The 20,539-nt window shown below is 43.2% G+C and overlaps 1 protein-coding gene across 16 annotated transcripts in view; it reads left to right on the top strand.

The window, feature by feature from the left end:
* ABLIM1 (actin binding LIM protein 1) overlaps positions 1-20,539 on the top strand; it is a 299,642-nt gene that overhangs the window by 263,836 nt on the left and 15,267 nt on the right. For 6 of the 16 annotated variants that reach the window (XM_047826492.1, XM_047826487.1, XM_047826500.1 and 3 more), the window contains 5 exons: positions 3,232-3,267; positions 4,173-4,302; positions 14,691-14,795; positions 16,565-16,612; positions 19,497-19,643. In XM_047826492.1, coding sequence (XP_047682448.1) covers positions 3,232-3,267; positions 4,173-4,302; positions 14,691-14,795; positions 16,565-16,612; positions 19,497-19,643 — 466 coding nt within the window. The remainder of the gene's footprint in view (positions 1-3,231; positions 3,268-4,172; positions 4,303-14,690; positions 14,796-16,564; positions 16,613-19,496; positions 19,644-20,539) is intronic. The other 10 variants (XM_047826486.1, XM_047826489.1, XM_047826494.1 and 7 more) reach the window with 5 other exon arrangements.

Below are 20,539 nucleotides of genomic sequence, written 5' to 3'. Positions count from 1 at the left end.
ATTCTAGAAGCTGTGAGTTATACAACAACCTCTCTTTTATGACGTGTGTAAGAAAAACTGATTGGAATCAAAATAAGGCCAGAGGGTCCTTTGGACTGCCCATTATGTACAGACTTCCCTACCAGCTTTGAGGTACCCAAAAACCTATCACACCATCCCTGGGCTCAGGAGGTGACAGAGGAGTGAAAGAGTAGGCCAGCCAGAGAAAACAGTGAAGGTTGAATAAGCGTTAGTACTAGGTTGTGGGATAGCAGAACGGGCAGGCTGGGAAGGAAGTCAAAGTTGTCAGGGGAGAATCTGTGAACTGGGCAGACGGAATAATGGAGGGAGAGTCTTCTGGGGTCTCGATCTGGGGACAAACTGAAGTCTCTTCACGGGGATCATGAGGAAAGAGAACACACACCCTAAATTATGACAGCTACAGTCTGCAGCACCTTAAGACAGTTAGAATGTGCAAGAACAGGAAGAGTAGAGAGGGGGAGACCGCGATATGGCACAGTGATGTGAGCCAGGGTTCTGGAATCAAATTACCTGGGATCAACCTGGGAACTCCCACATGCTGCTTGTATGACTTTGGCCATGTAACCACCATTCTGACCCCTAGTTTGTTCATCTATAAAACAGGATGACAGAATTCACCTCATAGGATGTTAGTAAGGATTAAATAAACTGTCTGTTAAAGGTTAATATCTATATAATAACTAGATAATTTATTATCTATTAAAACTAATCCATATAAACTCATCTATTAAAGCACTTGGCCGAGCCAGACTCCTGGTAAATGTTCAGCAAGTGACAGCTACAACTGAAGTCGTTACCTGTGGCCTTGGGGCTTATTCATGCTCTCCCAACATCAATGGTCCAGAGGCTGGAGCACAGCCTCTCAGCCCCTTAGGGTCCTTCTCATCCCTTCCCAGGGTTGGGGGCTCCGGGCTCTCACCTCCTGCCTGAGTCATGTGGGCTCTGGTCTGTTTTCTCTGGCATTTTCAACTTGATCTAAACTTGTTTCCCTTTTTATTTTGAAAATTGGAATCATCTGTAGACTCTTTTGAGTCCAATCAGAGAGATGTTGCCCGAGTACCGAACTGAAATTAGCTGTTCAACCAAGGTTAAAACAGACTGTAAACTATTGAACAGCACACGGCGCTTTGAGATCTTAGATGAAAAAAAAGCCGTGAAAGCACGGTGATTCTGTTTAATTTGTCCTCAATCATATCCATATAGAGTATTTGTTTTATACCGATGCTTGTATTTATTCATAACTGTAATATATCTTGTTCTTTTTATTTACTTATGTTTCAGTTTGGGTTTCATTCCAGAGCATAGCTCGGCCTTGAAATGGCCCCCGGGGCAGAAGGGGTATCCATTTTCGTGTAGTTCCCCCTAGTGGTCACATGTCTGTAACTGCATCTACAGCTGTTCAAATGCAGGTTGATTGGCCTGCGTTGTTCAGTTCCCACTGGCCCCTGGAGAGTTGCATAGGGGGATAAAGGAAAAAGGAAAGTTCCTGAACAGAGTGCGCAGGAGCTGGTCCTGGAGCAAGTGGATGAGAATTTGCTAATATTCAAGTCAGATAAGTGGGGGGAGGTGAGTTGTAATATGGCGTTTTAGGTTTTGGGGGTATGTGTGTGTGTTTCCCAGCGGTTCCGTTTTGAGCAGTAAAACATCAAGCGCCAAAAGTTTGGGCTTTGAAGCGCACATTTTAGGGTTTCAAGTCAGACTCCGATATTCACTAACCGTACGACTTTGGGAAAAGTACGTGTTTCAGTGTCATGTGTAAACTCAAGATAGTAATTAATGCCTGCCTCAGAGACCTCTGTGAGGATTAAGTGAAATATTTCGATTAGAACAGTACCCGGCACGTACGTGCTCGACAGAAATGCTGGCTTCTCTCATAGCGGGGATCTCAGCATCGATACCGTCCTTACCCGGTGTGGTGACCTGTGCGTTTCTCTGAGGACCGAATCTCGGTGGGAGGATGGCCCCGGATCAGAAATCAGACATATTTGGGAACTCTTCCCCAACACATGAATCTTGCGACTTAGAAAACTTTACAAGCTATGTGATTATTTATTCCTTTAGCTGTTATTAACACGTTCCCCAAAGAATCCCTATGGTGCCAATTTAGAAGCACCGCAGGAATGAACTTGACATTCTGTGTAGCCATTTGTGCCTTCAGAAGGCATGAGTAGGGAAGATCCAGAAGCCTCTGTCAGCAGGGTCAGGCCTGGCTCCTGCCCTCACGGGGCCCATCCTCACCCGGCTAAGACGCCCCAGGGATAGGTTGTCGCTGCAGCCGAGACCGCGGGTCTCGAAGAATCTACAGCGCAAGAGAGCCCAAGTGCTTTTTGCGAACTGGGCGTAAGAGGCAAATTCTGAAGCTGACAAGTCCACCACTGGCCAGGTGCTTCGTTTACATTTCATTCTATCTGAATACTTTTGGCATTTTAATTGTAAACATTTCATTCATTCATTTAGGAAATATTTGTTGAGCACCTCACACGTGCCAGGAGCCTCTCTAGTCACTGTAATACTTCATCGTAAAGGGGCAGAGTTCTTGCCCTCGTGGAGCCTGCAGCGGAATGTGGGAGACAGACAACAAACGATACCTAATACAGGCGTACAGGGTATCGTGCTAGACGAAAAATGAAATAGAGTGAGGAACAAGCAGGTGGGGCCGGCTCGCTCCTTTAAATAGGAGTCACAGAAAGCACTGTGTGGCACCACATGTGAGTCGAGACCTCACGAGGAAGGGGAGTGAGTCCTACAGGTGTCCCAATGAAAAAGGGCTCGATGCCACAGACCTGGTTATTACTAGCCGGTTAGCAAACAATTTTACATGATTGCCGTGGTGGTACCTCAGTCGACAGCCACGTTTATAGAAGTCTGTGTTCGGGCAGACACGGTGACTCATACTAGTAAATTGAGCATAGTTTGAGCCTAGAGGGGAAAATAGTTCCAATCTGTGTAGCTTAAGCATCTCAAGCACGATAACCTATTTATCAGGACTCACCGTCCTCAGGCAGGGATGTGCGCCAGCCTCCCGGAATCTTGGTTTCCGTGTCCCTGTCTGAGCCCCATTCTCAACTCACTGAACCAGAAGAGGGGATGGGCAAAGGGAGCTGGCATTGGAGTTTGAATACTGTTTCCAGGTGAGTCTGATAAACAGCTAAGGAAACTGAAAACGAATTAACACGCGCTGTGACTTTAAATTCTCTTTTCTTCTTCCAGTCTCCAAGGACTTTATCTCCGACTCCATCAGCAGAAGTAAGTACCGTTTTTGAAAATTGTAATGGGTGGGATTTGGGGAATAACTTGGACTTTTCCTAGACTGGAATTTTTGAAGGAGGACATTCAACGAAACCACAACAGAAATACCACTAGTCTGTAAAACACTAGTGGTGGTATATTATTCCGTTGAATTGATATGACTGATTCACTTAATTATTCCCCGATTTGTTGAGGAAGTTTTATCCTTGTAAGTGGTGGTATGATAGATATTTTTGAGTGCATTTTTCCATTCGAAGATCCTTTTTTGTTTTTCCTGGGGATATGTTTCACAAAGTGGGAAGTAGAATTTCCTGGGTCTGAGGCCACTACCGGCTTGTTCTCCAGGCAAATCAACTTAAAGTGTCACCAGATCAATGTTAGGGACAGTGTGGGCTGGCAGTCAGAACAAGGAGTAAGATGAGAGCCGGGAAGCTGGTCCTGAAGCGGGCTCTGCCTTCATGAGCTACACGCCTACACAGGGGTCTCCTGCCTGCTCTGAAACATTCTGCTTTTGTGGACAAGGGAGGTCAGCCCTTGTGTTCTACCTTCCTTGTTACACAAATCAGATGAAATGACGTATGTGAACACACTTTGTAAAACCGAAAAGCACAGTATAAACGTGACCATCGGAGTTACTTTCCCCAGAGCTCTGTCGACACTGGGATTTATCATTTTCCTTCTTAAAAGTTGGCTGAATGCGGGTACTACTGGTTTCAAACAAAGTGCTTTAACCACAGAATGCTCCTCTGCATACGTATTTAAGGATATGGCCCTCAAATGTGCACATGAACAGGCAGGCATGATAGTTCCGGGGCAGCCTTTGTAGAACTTGACTTCCCTTGGACCTGATGATAGGGTGAATGAGTGTCTTACGCTCCTGCTTTCTCGTACTCTCTTTCCAGGGCTACCAGGATGCTCGGGACCGGGTGATCCACCGGTCCACCAGCCAGGGCTCCATCAACTCCCCCGTCTACAGCCGCCATAGCTACACTCCAACCACGTCTCGCTCTCCCCAGCATTTTCACAGACCTGGTAAGGGCACCTGTTCCCGAGATTCACTCTATATGATAGTCTGTGTTGGCTGTGTGATTTTTCTTTTCCCCACCACTGACAGTGTGTTAAGAATCTAGCTGCCAAATAGATCTCTTCTTTTCCCAGAAAAAAAAAAAAACAACACTTAAATCCAACTACAGTTTGTGTTATTTTATGGTTCTATTCATTATGATTTATTAAATAATTACATTTTGACAGTGAACAACAAGAAGCAAGGGAGCCTTTTTAAAAAATATTTTTAGACTTGAAGAAAATCCCATCACTTGGAGACTTAGAATGAAGATCTCCAAAGAAAATAATTTGATGTACCCCTTAGGCACATCAGCATCATCTAAAATCCAGCATTAGCCATTTGCTGGTGTGTTTATTGTGTTTCCCTGGTCCAGGCACACGGTGTTACTAAGCATGCTGGGGTAAGCACCTTCTAGAAGGAAGTATTATATATAACCTCAGGGTTGTATTTGATAACTTTTCAGATCCTTTCTACCCTTAGATTTTTAGCCAGACTTGGAAAACAGAAAAACAACAGAGACATATTGTGATAGAGAGTATCAAATAGTTGTGGACTTCAGGTGACTATGCACAGTGTAGTCCCTATGACTATTAGTGGGTGTCTCATGTGTGGAACAGAAGAATGGAGATCCCAGCACGGATTCAGGGTTCTCTGGGAAGTAGATTCCCACAAGGAGATTCTGGCCTTCTAGACAAACTTGGTGGCCGTGTACATCTTCGAAGACTTCATGTTAAGCTTCTTGTTCTGCACAGGCTGATGAGAACAGAACATGTGCTAACTTATTTTGTAAAATCAAACCAGAGGAAATGAACAGAATATAAAAAGGCTGCAGTCTTTTCCTTAAGGCTATAGATTTAATACTCCTAGAGGACCGAATTTTTAGTATATGATTCTTCAGTAATGTATAGTTCCCCCTAGGTCATAAGTACTTGGTATTTGTTGAGTTATGTTACATGAGAATTTTTCAGGAAATGGATTCTTTTTTTTTTTTTTTTTTTTTTTGGTATGCAGCTATGTTCATTTTATTCACATCCCGGACCTGGGTCTAGATTTAAGCCCTTGTCTACGTGGGGGACAAGAAATCCTCTATGTGACTGCCTGTCCTTATAGGGCATATGTTGAGGTCACTGAGGCCATGGCCATGACCTTGTCAGGATGACGTGGGGCTACAGGGAAATTATTGTTCTATAGACCCCCGATTAGCGAGGGGGCGGTCAGCCAGGGAAATTATTTCCCTAAAAGATCATGTCATTGTTGAGCACTGAAAGATTTGTCTGTTCCAGCCGTGGTTCTGATGTTAGCAGCCTTTAGGACGTTCCCCATTCTAAGTGCACTTCCCCCTCTCCACGGTATATTATGGACATCTGATTATTAGGGCTTACGGTTATTTTTTCAAGATCTCTCCTTGTCACGTGGAGTCGGCGGGGTTCTGACAGCAGAGTTATGGTCGGTATCGGATACCTCTGGTTATCCACTCCGTGGGTCCTAGATGCCGGGTAGTGGTGCGCACCCCCTCCCAGGGCCGGGTTTGGTTTTAATGGCCCATTCTCCTTCCAAGATCAGGAAGCCGCCGGTCCCCCAGTGCCGCCACCACGCCATTCGCAGGATCCTAAGTAGCTCTCCGCCACTGGGGGAGCACCAACAGGTCCCTCCTTCTCCGCAGGCAGAATAAAATTAAACTTCTAATGGGAGAAGTTTGCAGCTTAAAAACAAACAAACAAACAAAAAGAATCTGACCCTTACAGATAAGTACTTCTTTTCAAGGTTCTTGAAATTATTGTCTTTTTTTTTTTTCACATGTGCGTCAGGGGGGTTCTGTTTGGCCAGGTGTCTTTTTTTAAAAGCAGCTATTTCTGAATCTAGATGATGCACCGGTACTGGCTCAACAGTAGCTGGTGTCATCCTGACAGAGAATGTCCCGGTGGCCATTCCTTCTCATAAAGCCATTTATTCTCAGAGAGTGACTCTCTACCGACCTGAACCTATTTGCACATTCTCCCCACTTTGCCTGACCCTTAGCAGGTGCGTTCTTAACCCTTTTTCCTTCCTCCTTTTTCAGACTCCTGATTAACGTTCTTTATTTCCCGCCCCGCCCCCTCCCTTGGAACGAGGATGCTGTCCCTGCTCCTGTGTTAATTTCTGTTCTTCTTTTCTGTTTCCACCTTGCCCTGCCCCTGACTCCTTGCCGCACAGAGCTGCTGTCTCCTGGTGTGCGCCTGCGCACCAGCAGCCTCAGCTCCACCCACAGCGACTCCCGCCCCAACTCCCCCTTCCGACACCACTTCATTCCCCATATCAAAGGTAAGGAGGCAGGCTTCCCCAGGCGGCACCCCGCATAGTGGAGATTTATTAGCACCCTGGGAAGGCTAATAAGGTGGATCTCCAAGAGTTAGCTCCCAGCTTTCGACCTCTCCGCATGCCTGCGTGTGTCGTAACTACACCCAGCGTCTTAGAACTGGCATGGCATCTCTCAGTAGGAGAAATATGTCATTTCTAAGGGCTCTAGATGAAGAAACAGGAAGTATGTTTAAGACCAGAAGATTCATTATCTACTGCTTAGGGGGGGAAAAAAACCCATATATTATCATTTTGTTTTTCCGTGTGTCAAAAACAAAATATAATATATAGCTGGGGTATGCTCCTGGTTTTGATGCGTGACGTGGCTCAGCAAAACGTACCACTGTTTAGCAACAAATCTCCAAAACTTGTCTTAATGGTAAGAAGCCATTTAACCACTCGGTGGTATTGAAACACTTGGAGAGTATAAAAAGATCGATGGCAGTGTAACTTAAATGTCTCTCCTTGAGCCAACCCTAAGGGTAATCCTCTTTTGACTGGTCCTGATTTCTGCGTGACATTGAAGAGAAGCCGTGACTTCTGTTTTCTGTTTCTGCCCCCACATTCCTGCCCATTCCCTTTATGGCATTCCCATTGTTTTCCTCATTGCCCGTTATGCTTCTGAAGCAGCCCTCAACTGGGGCCCTTGTTCCCCTCCGTATGTTGGGGGAGCCGAGAGCCTTGAAGGGGCTTCAAAGGGGCCATCATTTAAAATAAGTATGAGCTCCCAGAAGGATGCTAACTTTTTCCATAGTCTTGAATTGAACCAAAGTAACCAATGACAGTAGCTGAAGGAGGGAGTGCCAGGCCAGTACATTGTTATAACCGGACTGTTATATTAAGTGTCTTGGTAGAAGGCTTGAGGCAGACCTAACCAGATCCCAACTCGGTGTTCCAAAGTGCTCAGATCACGAGCGCGGCTACTGAGTACGCAAAATGCTGTTCCAGCTGACCGAGCGTTCATTTACCGTCTACCCAAGCTATTTTCTTATGGCTCACTTGGATTTTTGAGCCACCGAGTCCTAAAATATAGATGCACTGCCCTTAATCCGCATGCAGTTATCCTATGTGTGCCACTTTAGCATTCTCTGTGCTGTAAAAATAATGTTGCTCACATGCTTGTCGAAGTCACACACGCTTTGTCATTAGCAAAGAGATGAGCATTTTCCAGTTGGAGCAGCACTTTCTAAAATTCTTGACAGATTACTTAAAATTATTATTGCTAATTAGTATTTGGGGGGCCTTTTGTTCTCTAGATACCAAAATACTTTAGAGGATGTTTATAAAGCCATAAGAAATTACTGAAAAACTTCAGAGATGTATTTTAAAGAGACTTTAATATAGAAACCAATCTTGGCCAAACTAAGATTTGTTTGCTTCGAATATGACAGAGGAAAGAGGTTTTTGATTCAAAGAGGTAAACTGCCTTGCTTGGTTATTACATGTTTTACCTTTCAAAAGAGATGCTTCCCGTAGGAAGAAAAACACCACGCGCCCTGTAAAGTTACACAAAGTCTGTACACATACACACATCACGAGCTATCGAGACACAAAATCTTGTGTCTGTGAGCAGCTTTATGGAGAGTTGGAAGACGCAAATGAACGCCGGAGTCCTAGGTTCAAATATTATCTGTGTCCTGTGCCTGCGGTGGCACCTTGGATTGTCAACTTAACCTTTGGGGTGTCACTTGCTACCTCACCTACGACACCTCTCCTAGGTCACTGGGGGTACGTGAGGTCAAGTGCCCTAGTGTGTAACAAGCACTGGGCTCACCTTGTCTGTGATGGTTTCCCCCTCGGCTTCGTGCCCTTAAAGCACCTTTGACTGCGCTGTTTCACTCCATTCTCTGGTGAAGGGGCCCTGGTCAAGGGTCACACCGATGGAGTGACAGGGCCCCCCCATCCCTCACTCATATTAGGGGCGTCTGTTTCAGTATAAATATACATGAAATATCATTTTGAAAGCAAACTTTTTTTTGCCATCTCTATTTAACTAGCAAATTGCATTCTTATTGAGCCTAAGGCAAACAGCTGCTTTCAGCCACTTAAATTTTTATTTCTCAACAGTACCTTTGTGTGCCTAAATGGCACCTTATTAAAAATGTAGATATGTTGTCGGCCTTTGAACAACGTGGAGGTTAGGGGTACCGACCCCACCCCCCACCCCGCGCAGTGGAAAAATCTTGGTATAACTTTTGACTCCCCAAAAACTTAACTACAGATCGCCTACTGTTGACTGGAACACTTACCAATAACACAGTCAATTAACGCGTTGAACACAGTTAACACAATGAACGCATATTAACACATACACATATAACACCTATGTTATATGTATTATATGCTATATTCTTATAGTAAAGTAAGCTAGAGAAAAGGAAGATAACTTACAGTCAAAACACATCCACGCATATGTGGACCCATGCCATTCAAACCTGGATCGTTCAAGGCTCAGAGGTCCATTCTTTTCTGTCTTCAGACTGAATTTGAACTTTTTGACACAAATATTCTAGGTTTAAGTTGTAGAGAGCATTAGGCCAAGAGGCATTAGGTTGAGCTTGACCTCACACTTAAAAGACATCTAATGGTCCATTTCCATATGTCTATAGTCTGTTCCTATAAAATAGTCTATGTACATCAGATGCGAAATGTAATGTACATAACAGTACAATGCTTAGTTTCAAAATCAGATGAGCTTTTTGCTAAACTACAAAATCAATCATGGAGAATTTGTACATTAAAGATACTTCTCTAAGAGCTTAATATAGTCGATTGGCTAAATACTGATTCTTTAAGGAATGACTTCTTAGTGATTCTGAAAAGCACGTATCCATCTATTAGACCAGGAAGGCCTCTCTAGCACTTGGAAAATTTAGCACAGAGGGAACGTATGACCACTTGAGAAGCAAATCTAAGGCATCTTTAAAATGGAACCAAGTCCTCCAGGGCCCTTCATGGGAACGTTCACTTTTTATCGTGGAGCTCGCCTTATGATCTCGGGGCAGTTACTTATAAAGCCAATGTAATCTGGGCAGTCTGAGGATGCCAGGATAGGATGTCCACCGCAGGAATGTGTATCTCAAAGCACTAGAAGCACCACTCTGGCAACCAGAAGTTCAGCCCCCCCATTTCCCAAGTCCACTTCCTGGTCCTTATTGCTGATGCACGGGCCCCGGCCCCCAGGGTTCATGGCACCGGGGATGCTGCATGTTGGAAAGCTGAGATGCACATCACAGGCTGTCTTTCTATTTCATTGGCTTCTCCATCCATTTTCTGTAATGTCCATCTTGTTTTCCGGTGTGTCTTTGTTTCTCTTCTCTAACCTTCCCTGCAGCCGCATTTTGTATTGGTCTGTCATTGTCGGGCCATTTGGACAAGTGCATGCTTAGAGATTTGGAAAGCTTTTCACTTTGTTTTGGGCTTGGTCTGTGCTATGTTTGCTGAGTTCCTCTTCCCTCCCCTTTGAAATACTCTTAGACATTATGTTCTGTGTTCACAAAGTATAAATCAGATTTGTGAACAGGAGGGCTACATATATTCAGTCTCTTTGAAAGGAATCTTTTCTGTTTCACCATAGAAGTGACTTACTGTGATGCAAATACCTGACACTTGCTCAAGAAAACCATGATGCTTATTGAAACTTTAGACAAGAACCAGCAATCCTGAAACTCTGTCACGAAATTCTAGATGCTGCCAACTTTAAGGTCCCCTCAAAGGACTCATTTATATTTTGGAATATAAGCACTTAGAGTCCAGAAAATTAGGCAGCATTCTAGCATGTTCCCCTAGCAGACACATGCATGGCCATTTTGATCTACTTGTCTTAGGATTTGTCACTTGGGCTCTCAGGTACCAAAAAGAAGATTGAAAATAAGGACAGAGCATTTGAATGTGTTAAGGACAGTGAGAATCCTGTAAGTGATTGATCTCTCAAGGACTGAAAAATTGGCTTAGTAGGCTGATATGGAAGGAGCTAAAAATGAAGGCTAAGAAATATAAATACACGGTAGCTTCTTTTTCAGTATTGATTTTTGGGTGAGTGCAAGCGTGGGAGGGACAGAGAGCGAGGGACAGAGGATCCAAAGCGGGCTCCATGCTAACAGGTGGACAGTCTGACAGCACTGAGCCCGACGTGGGGCTCGAACTCTGAAACCACGAGATCCCGACCTGAGCCAAAGTCGGACGCTCAACCGACTGAGCCACCCAGGTAACCCACGTGGTAGATTCTCATCATAGTAGCTAAGATCACTCACAACTAAGAACAATCCAGTACAAGGAAGGACTTATTTAAGGAACAAAATGGCTATGAATGTGATACATAGCAATATTCTACGACAGATACGCTATTATATAATTTTTAAACAGTGTCTCCATTCCAAGCTAATGGTGATGATAATGTTGATGGTGGAAATACCTTCCGTATATCCTCTTTCATCTAACACCTCATGTATTACTTTGCCTAAGTAATGAACTAAGCGTCCAAGTAACTGTTTTAGGGCCCTTATCAGTTATTTCCTTCTAGAATAAAGTTTTACCACTTCAAGATAGGGTGTTGAAGTTAGAATAAGGAAAGAGGGCTCATCTTGAGGGTTTTGCTTTTTTAAAAAACACCAAAAAAATGTTTAATGCCTTTGGTATTTCAAGGGCTAAGAATTTGGTATCTAGCAAGAGTATTCTGAGACCTTGTCCCTAATGAGCCACGGTGACATGTGGAAATCATACTCCACAGAATCCCTTAAATGGATGTGTTGCTGAGTCTCTCTTCACCTAGTGTTTGAAAATGTTTTGTGGGAGGTTTTAAGTGATTTTAGCATTAAGTCTATTTACAAGGACTTGAACATAGGAGTAAGGGTTTGTTGTTTTTTTTTTTTTTTAAGCAACTAGAAAGGTCACTAGTTACTGAAATATGCAGCCAAATAAAGAACTATGCCCAACAAGAGACAGCATTCGGCCCGAATTCCCCCATCCGGAGCTCAGACAACCACTCATCACAGCCTCCACATGAGAGACTTTAATGCTTGGGCAAATGCTGATTCTGATACCCTTCAACCTTTGCACCCCACATATGCAGATATTTTTGTGTGTGCATGACACCGGCTAATAATTGTCAAAACAAATGTAACGGCGTCTCATCCGATTGGGTATTGTAACCCAAATCTGTGAGAACATTTCCCTGAGGTATCTGACATTCTTCTACAAGTACAGGAAGGTTAGAGTTGACGGGCAGGAAGCAGGGTGGTTCAGAAGCCATAGCAGCCAGTGCTCAGGATATGCAAAAAGAGTCTTCAAAAGGCAACCTTCGGGGCGCCTGGGTGGCTCAGTCGGTTGAGCGTCTGACATCGGCTCGGGTCATGATCTCGCAGTTCGTGAGTTCGAGCCCCGCATCGGGCTCTCTGCTGGCAGCTCGGAGCCTGGAGCCTGCTTCGGATTCTGTGTCTCCCTCTCTCTCTGCCCCTCCCCCACTCATGCTCTGTCTCTCTCTGTCTCAGAAATAAATAAACATTAAAAATTAAAAAAAAAAAAGGCAACCTCAAATTAGGCGAGAAAACCGTTTTTCTAGACCTTCTTTTGAGAACAGCTCACAAGAAGTATTCTGGTTTTCAATTCTGGATTACTCTTGTGAATGATTTCTGATGTTTACAGGAGTAAATAATTCCTCTGCAGTGAAATGGTTACATGGGGGTTATCGAGGATCTAGTGGGAAAGTTATAAAAAGGGGGTGCTGTTGTGACCCCATGGTTCTATACAAACATTTGGCTGCCTTTAATCAAGAGCAGCATGATGGTTAATCCTGCAGTGGTGCCTGACTAAATTAGGCCATTAATAGCTATAGAATTCTCTAGCAGGCAACTTCAGTCATTCATTTGCAGACATTAATTAGGACCTATTTCTAGGCTGCGCACTAGACTCAGCTCACGAAGATGAATGAGACCTAGTTCTAATTCACTCTGCGATTGAAAACAGGATTTACTTCTAAATGTAAAACCACATTCTTCCTTCCCCTCCTTGCCTCTACCTGTGTCTTTTATACTCATTTTTTTTTTCAGACACGAGCTGGTTATTTCTCGTTAGGAGAGTGATAGTAAATGAAACTTAAAAAAAAATAAAACAGATATAAAATTAAAAATAAAAGAAAAAGAAAAAGAAAAAATAACTTAAAAAAATTAACCATAATAGATCAGAAGTTTGGGGTGAAGCATCATCATTTTTGGAAGCTGATATCTAACTTAAATAAAGTCTACATTATAATGTATCGGGAGCTAGATGTGAAAGTGACTCTTGAGGAAAAAAAGAGAAAGGCTTCAGACCATAACAACTAAAAACCTGGCATCTACATTTAAGCCAGGGACAAATTCAGATCGTATTGGAAAGATCGCACTGCCCATTCAGTCCAGATATGTGCTCCGGTTACCTCAAAATACACGTGTTAAAAAATTAAAACCCTGGTAAGCACGTCATTTTAAAACTCCAGCAATTGACATCTTTCATACTTTGCGGGCCAGATTTAGAACGGCGTGGCTTATTTAAAGAAATCGGCTCGTGCTCTGTTTTGTAAAGATCTAGAGTTATTTCAAACTGTTAGCCTTAACTGATAGATAAATTACACATTATCAAAACGTACAACTTTTTTGCTTCAACGGACCCTATCGAGACAGTGAAAGACAACCCGCAGAATGGGAGGAAATGTTTGCAAATCATAACATCTGACAAGGGACTTACATCCAGAATATGTAAAGAAGTCCTATAACTCAGTAACAAAAGTAGTTGCATTTTAATCCGTTACTTTTTGCTAGTACATCTTCTGGTGTGTTCTCGGGGCCGATGTTTACTCAGACACGAGGTGGGAGGACAATTTAGGGCAGTAGCTGATCTCTGGCCAGTTGAGCCCAGGTCTCAGTTCATCCTGGTCACAAGGGAGCGATGGTGGCTTTGGTGGCACTCAAGGCTTTGCAGCCACCTGCCAGCAATCTTTTCTAGCCCCTTCGCTATTCTCCCATCCAAGAGCAGCCTGCTGTCCAGCCACAGTGTTGCTCCCACACACCATGGCCCTTCCTTCCTCATGATGTTCAAGCCCTCTGGAATCTGGGTCTGGTTATCCCTTGACCCATCCATCCACCCACCCACCTGGTGTGCTTACTCTTTGACACCCCACTCCGTCTAATATCTCAGCTTTCTGAAAGAACTCAGGGCCCCTTCCCCTAGGTATGCATTTACGTGTCACAGTCTATCTCCTTAGGTAGATTCTGAGCCCCACTCCCCACCACAGTGACGTCTCATTCACCTGCGTGTCCCCAGTCATATAGCTCAGTGCCCAGCCACGGTAGCTGTCCATTCGCAGAGGGAATTGCTGGACTGAGTGGCATCTGAGTGGAGCGGAGCCTTTAAAGAGAAAGGCGGAGAGTGCTATAAGCGGTCCTTGAAGTTCCTAAAAGAAAGGGCTCTGTCTCCGTGGTGTGTATTTCAAAGTGGGGCAACAGAAACGTTGGCTGTAGTGCAGGCACTTTGCACTGCTGAGGGGAGGGACTGGGTGGCCACGCGGGCTCCCAGACGTGGCCTTCCGTTTGGAGAAATATATTGCAATTGCCAGCCTCTGCCATCATGCCTGGAAGTGATCGTATTTGGGTTTGCGTATCCTGCCCCTTCACGTGCTTGGGATTTCGTCGTCCGACAACTGATCCTGAATCATTAGCAAGTGACCTTCCATGACTCTTCATGTACTTTCCATCTAATCAGTTTGCTGCTAGCTCACGGCCTTCAACCGCATGCCATCGGAATGACGCCCCCTACCGCTAGCTGCTTCTAACCCAGTCCCACGTGAGCTCAAGTCTCTCCTGCCCCCAAACGTAACCTTCTATCACCTTGTGAGCCAAGTTGATAAACTGAGTTTGTTTCTTTTGTTTCTCCTTTTTGGTATACCTCCTCCCGGTCTGTCGTGTTGAAGTTTGATTATGCTTGCTCTGTTTTCTTTATTGCTGTCCCTTCCCTCATTTTGTTTTCTCCATTCTTCTCATTGGAGGCAATGAGCCGTCCAGCGGCCGGAACTCCCCTCTCCCTTCCCGGCCAGACAGCCGCCCTGTCACTCCAACTTACGCTCAGGCCCCTAAACATTTCCATGTTCCAGGTAGGAGCTGACACGGTCTTTGTTGGGGTGTCCTGTCACGGTGTAGAACGTAGCCCTGTTACCTGTCTCGTCTCATTTCTCATGCTCTCGTCATTGGGATGCACACAGTCGACAAACCCTAAATTGCACGATCTGACCTAGAGGGCCTTTCAGGAGTTTTGGATGCGAAATGCCAGGATTGTATGGAAGGTTTACGTTTTCTCAAAATTTTTTGAAGGGAGGTCGGAGGCAGAGGGTGAAGGAGGAAGGGTTGAGTTGCTTTGGGGTTTTTTTTTTTTTTGGGTTTTTTTTTTTTTTTTGGACTAAGATTTTAATTTTACCTTTATATTAGTGCCTCCTGAGATATCACTCTGTGGTTTGGTGTCATTGACAATTCTCGCAATGGCAACCTAGTTACCTTCTCATCCTAAAGGTGAACCTTTAGGTGAACCACAACATCTCGAGAATACTTTTGTTTTTTTCTCCTGTTTGTCTCCCATGCGGAGAATCTTTCTATGGACTTTTCAGAGAGGTGTAAATTTGGATCAGTTAGTTGGATGGCCCTTCTGCAGTACGTAACCAACTGACTACCTCCTTAGCCCACAATGATATCTTGCAATTTAGGCTTGGTGCTGTAAGCTTTGCTGAAGTCATAAGCATCTGCTGTCACGGTACAAATGGTAATTTGCCATCAAGAACTGGGAATCTCAGGACCCATCATTCTCTTAATGTTTAGGGTCAGCTCAATTTGTAAGGGCAAGATTGGCCATCCAAGGTCACGATGTTATTTTTCCGTGGGAAGTACATTGTTTTACTTCTTTAGCTACTGAAAGTGGTTCAATACCTTACCCATTAGGGGTAACATATTCAGAATCTATAATCGTTTTTTTTTCTTTTGCATTCCAAACTTACCTGATAAAACAGAGGAAAGCTCAACGAGATTCATACCACTAAGATAGAGCTGCCTTTTAAAATAAAGCTTCACTGAACTTTAAAATCAGTGTTGTGTACATTTGCAACTTTTTTTGCATGAAGAATGCCCCCACCAAGATACAGTGGCCATGATTCTGAGGAAGCAAACCTTTTGAAATTTCCTGAGCATTTGCAGTCAAAGTGAAATGGTAGCATAATCAGATGCAGTCCTGTATAACAAATGAATAATATTTGGCTTCTTTCTTTCTTTCTTTCTTTCTTTCTTTCTTTCTTTCTTTCTTTTTTAAATTTGCCCTCTACAAGTTGGAATTTTCTCAGACGTTCATCCTGTCAGGACATCAGACTAGCCTTGCACATAAGAACTATTTCTATGTTTTAAAATGACTACTCTTAACTATATGACATTGCTTTCCACTGTTCCACTCATTAGCTAAAAAGTAAATTGAGCCCCTGGTATCTACTGGGAGCTCAATTTCTAGACAGTAGCAATTTGGGGATCTTCCCCAAACTGGTTATGTCTTCCTCACCACTAGACTCCCTTCCACTGCTTGCGTTTCTTCCTGTTTTAATCTCACTTTTAGTGAAGTGTGTATTTGCAATAAATGGCTCATGAATGAATTGCATCTCTATCTATCCTAAGATGTATTACAAAGGATTCCATATCACTTGTCTATAGCGATTCACTCATTCCTGTGACCTCTTCTTCTAGTAACCTCAATCTTTGTAATACAAAAGTTAACCTTCTGGGTTGATTTTGTTCAAGAGTCTTCAGTTTGGTTTGCCTCTTGGTTGATCTATTTTTCCCCACCGCTGAACCGGTTCCCATAATCACACACCTTTGCTTTTCATTTCCACAGATCAAGGGATCAACATTTACCGAAAACCACCCATCTACAAACAGCATGGTAAAACCCTCTTTCCTCCGCGTAGCTTTTAAGTAGTGATATCAGCTGAACTCTCTGCTGTCTGTCCTCTGAAAGGCTTCCCTGCTGCTGCTTTTGAGAATCAAACTGGGGCACCCAGCGTGTTATGCCTTTATGGTTCCCTAACACGCAAATGTGAGATTGGTTTTCCTAGATGGAGAACGCTTAGTTTGGTTAGGAAACTCCTAGGCAATCTTTGAGCCCATGAAACCGTGTATCGTTGCATTCCTAAAGAAGGGAAGGTACTGCTCACACAATAATTCACAAATACCGTTTTTTTGTATGTGCCATCAAATAATGTAACCAGCCTCTATAGTAATTTTGTTGAGCTTCTAATTAGTTTAAGTAATTAAAATAGTGAAGGCCAGCAACCTAGAAAACTTAGCTGGACTAAGTCTACATTAACTTGACTGTCCAATTCCCCAGATGTCTGCACCTTGCAGTGGAATGGATAGGACACACCCAAGACCAAGGCCCTGGGCCCCAGCCCTTCCCCTCAATGGCTCTATGATATCACGGACATGATTTCTCTGCCCCTCAGTTTTCTTTTAGACAAAAACCAGTAAGTTAGGCCAGCCACTCTCTGAAATTCCTGCAAACGAAAATCCCTAATACGGATTTATAACTGTGTTTTCCTTTTCTGGAAATAAAGAATTTTTAAACCCAGGAAATCATATTACCATAGGTAGATCACATTTCCCTCCACCGTTATTAGGTCTCTATAGATTAGATGCCATAAATCTTTGTGAATGGATAGAAAGCCAAGACTGGTCTTCAGGTGACGTCAGAAAATTATACACATAACATGCCTGGAAAGTTGAAGGCTGCCATTAAAATCTAGTTGACATTAATGAGTCCTTAAGGATTAGGATGACCTGAAAAGCAAAGAAAGTTGAAAATGCACACAGGAAAAAATTGAGGCCAACATTCTAGGGGGAAAAAAAAAAGATTGTACATATTGTAATGGTTCTACCACTGTGATTTTTTTTCTCTCTTTTTTTTTTTTTAAGATTTTACACCGTGTGCTCGCTTTTTTAAGTTTGTTAACATTGTTTTTGTTTGTTTTTTTATGGTTTAATGTCTTCTCACCCACTCATTAACATGTGAATGTTTACTGACTTCACCAATTCTAATGCGTAAGTACTTACTGTTTGAAGTCATGCTTTTTTTTTTCTAAATTTACAAATGAGACTCCAAGAGTTTGATTTATCAATGTAGAAACTGTTTTTATTACTAAAATCTCTAAGGCCCTGCCTCTCTAAACAAAAATAATCAAATGATTAAGATTTAAAGAGATTGGATAGGGTTGGCTTATTTATTTAAAAGAGATTGGCTTTTTTTTTTTAATGAAATGTACTCTGACTTGACTCTCAGTTTGTTGTAATTAAGAATAGCACAGCCAGAGTGGCAGTTCCCAAAGAACATTCTGCAAAAGAGCAGTTCCATGTGATAGAAATAGAAGGTACATCAAACCTGGTGTCTGGGCCCCAGTGCATTTGGAAAACGCTAGATTTAAATACAGTCACTGTGTTTTTGTTTTGTAATGCAGAACATCTCAGTCCTTAATATGCTAACACATCTTTAAGAAGGTGACGTAGTAGGCAGTGTTTTCCCAGCTGAATTTTTTATTTTTTCTCAAGAGGTTAGAGACTCAGAAGCGCTACCCCGTACTTGGCCAACACTTCACCCCTTAGGAGCATATAGGGTGACCGTGGTCAAGTCACTTAAGGAAAACAAGACCCAGAGGGTTACTAAAAGAATGGGGAATTTGAGCTAAGGGTTCAAAAAATTATTTCCAGATTTTAAAAGAGGTGAGCCCAGAGAGGGGGGATAGTTTTTATTTAAAGCATTATAACTATATTTTAAATGTTTAGTAGCATCCCAGGCCAGTCTGCCAAATTAGCCAGAATCAGGTCCTGACCATTTAGCCTGGTTTGTTTTGTTGCAGCTCTGGGATTAGATTTGGAGTTCTAAGCCAGAGACAACTCTAAGCAGAGCCATTGAGAACCCTGTGAACTGAGGCCATTGTTAGTCTGGCTTTTGTTGTCTTGAAGTTGGAAGGCTCACTTAGGCGTGCAGACCCTTGAGGGAAATAAGGGGTGTTTTGCAAACATTCATAAGTCAACATACAAAAGGCACAATGCTAAATTCCTACAAGGCACAATGCTAAATTCCTAGAAGCTAAGCGTGGATTTTCCCACTGCCGTTTCTCCTAGGACTCCAGACACATATATAATATGTAAGGAGTAAAATGAACTGGACAGACGATCGCTAAAATGAACAGATACAAATACACAAACATACAAAGCCAGCCCTCTTATGGTTAACAGCTACAGTCAATGGACGGCGTCATGCTTTTAACTTAGCTCTTTAATTTCAAACTACTAATTCAAATTTCTGATTGCTCTAGAAGAGTATCATCTGATGGAACTTTCTGTGATGACAGAAATGTTTGTTCTACGATGGCGCTTCCAATATGGTGGCCACTCATTACACGTGGCTATTGAGCGCTTAAAATGTAGCTCGTGCAACTGAGGAACTGGATTTTAAGTTTATTCATTTTCTGGTTTCATTTAATTTTGTTAATTGAAGTAGCCATGCGTAGCTAGAGCTAGTATCGGATGGCCCAGCTCTACAATGAGGTATTTCAGATGTAGAATGAAATTTTGCATCCAACGGAACATAAGGAAAATCACTTGTCACTAGGTGCCACTGAGTGACTGGGCAATTGCTAAGAGCCATAAACAGCTTTCTGCAGTTGAAACTTTTGCCAGAAAACAAGACAACTATGGAAGTGGGTTGTACCACCACGGCCTTGCAGACCGATAGCTAAGCTCCCCCCCCCCCATCCCCGATTCCCGCCTAGATGCAGCTGCCTTAGCAGCCCAGAGCAAGTCTTCAGAAGACATCATCAAGTTTTCCAAGTTCCCAGCAGCCCAAGCTCCAGATCCCAGCGAGATACCAAAGATTGAGACGGATCACTGGCCTGGGCCCCCCTCACTTGCCGCCGTAGGTATGCAACTGCTGTGGCTAAGCCAAAATGGACAAATTGGTAGGAGATCACAAAACGAAATGCTTAAAACTATGCAAGAAAATGTGTCCTATCGTAAAGACATTTAGGAAAAGTATGACCAGAGCATTCGGGTGCCAAATGCTTCAAAATTACAAAAACCCAATCACGAGAGCCTTGCACTCACCAACCCGCTGAGAGACAGCCAGAACTGGTCTAAAACAGATGATCTGCAGGGACTCTCAGAGTTACTGCAGAATCAGTAACTTTTGAACTAGTTGAACCAAAGCCTCCCGCCAAGAACACCGTTTATAAGTAGAGTCTAGTGGGTGACTTTACCAAGTGTCCACAGAGGTGTGACTTCTTTCAGTGACATTTGTTTTAGGTTATTTCTGGGTTGAAGTTACAGTTCTCTTAACAGCCAGTCCTAACACTGAAGCACTTCTGCCTTACTCGTGAGATCACGTTCTCCTTTACTAAGAAAGGCTGTCACCGAGTAGTAGGTGTTCTGGAATAACCACTCGTATGAAGTTGTGTGATTTTCCATCTCATTTCCATGAATTCTGTGCTAAAATGTCACGTTCGGAGCTGCTTCATTCTTTGCTTTGAACCACAAATTTATGCTTTAGAACCATGTCTGTGTCTTTCCTGTTTTGCAAGTTGCGAAATCACTTGGCCTAAAGAGGGGTATTTAGCAAACACAGAAGCTAATACTGAAGATTTAGTGAGTCAGTTTTGCAAAGATAGAGCTATCTTCTCACATGTCTGTTGACAACCTTTTTTAAAAGGCCTTCAGTGTTCCAAATTTTCTTCATCATGCTTTTTCTCATCAAGCCATTTTCCGGAATAATTTTTGCAAACAGTATAAGTGGACTTTAAAGCAATCTATATTCACAGAA

The sequence above is a fragment of the Prionailurus viverrinus genome, chromosome D2 (assembly GCF_022837055.1).
Source record: "Prionailurus viverrinus isolate Anna chromosome D2, UM_Priviv_1.0, whole genome shotgun sequence".
In the NCBI taxonomy this organism is placed as follows: Eukaryota; Metazoa; Chordata; class Mammalia; order Carnivora; family Felidae; genus Prionailurus; species Prionailurus viverrinus.
Note: the sequence above shows the minus strand (reverse complement) of the source record. Positions and strands in the feature narration are given on the sequence as shown.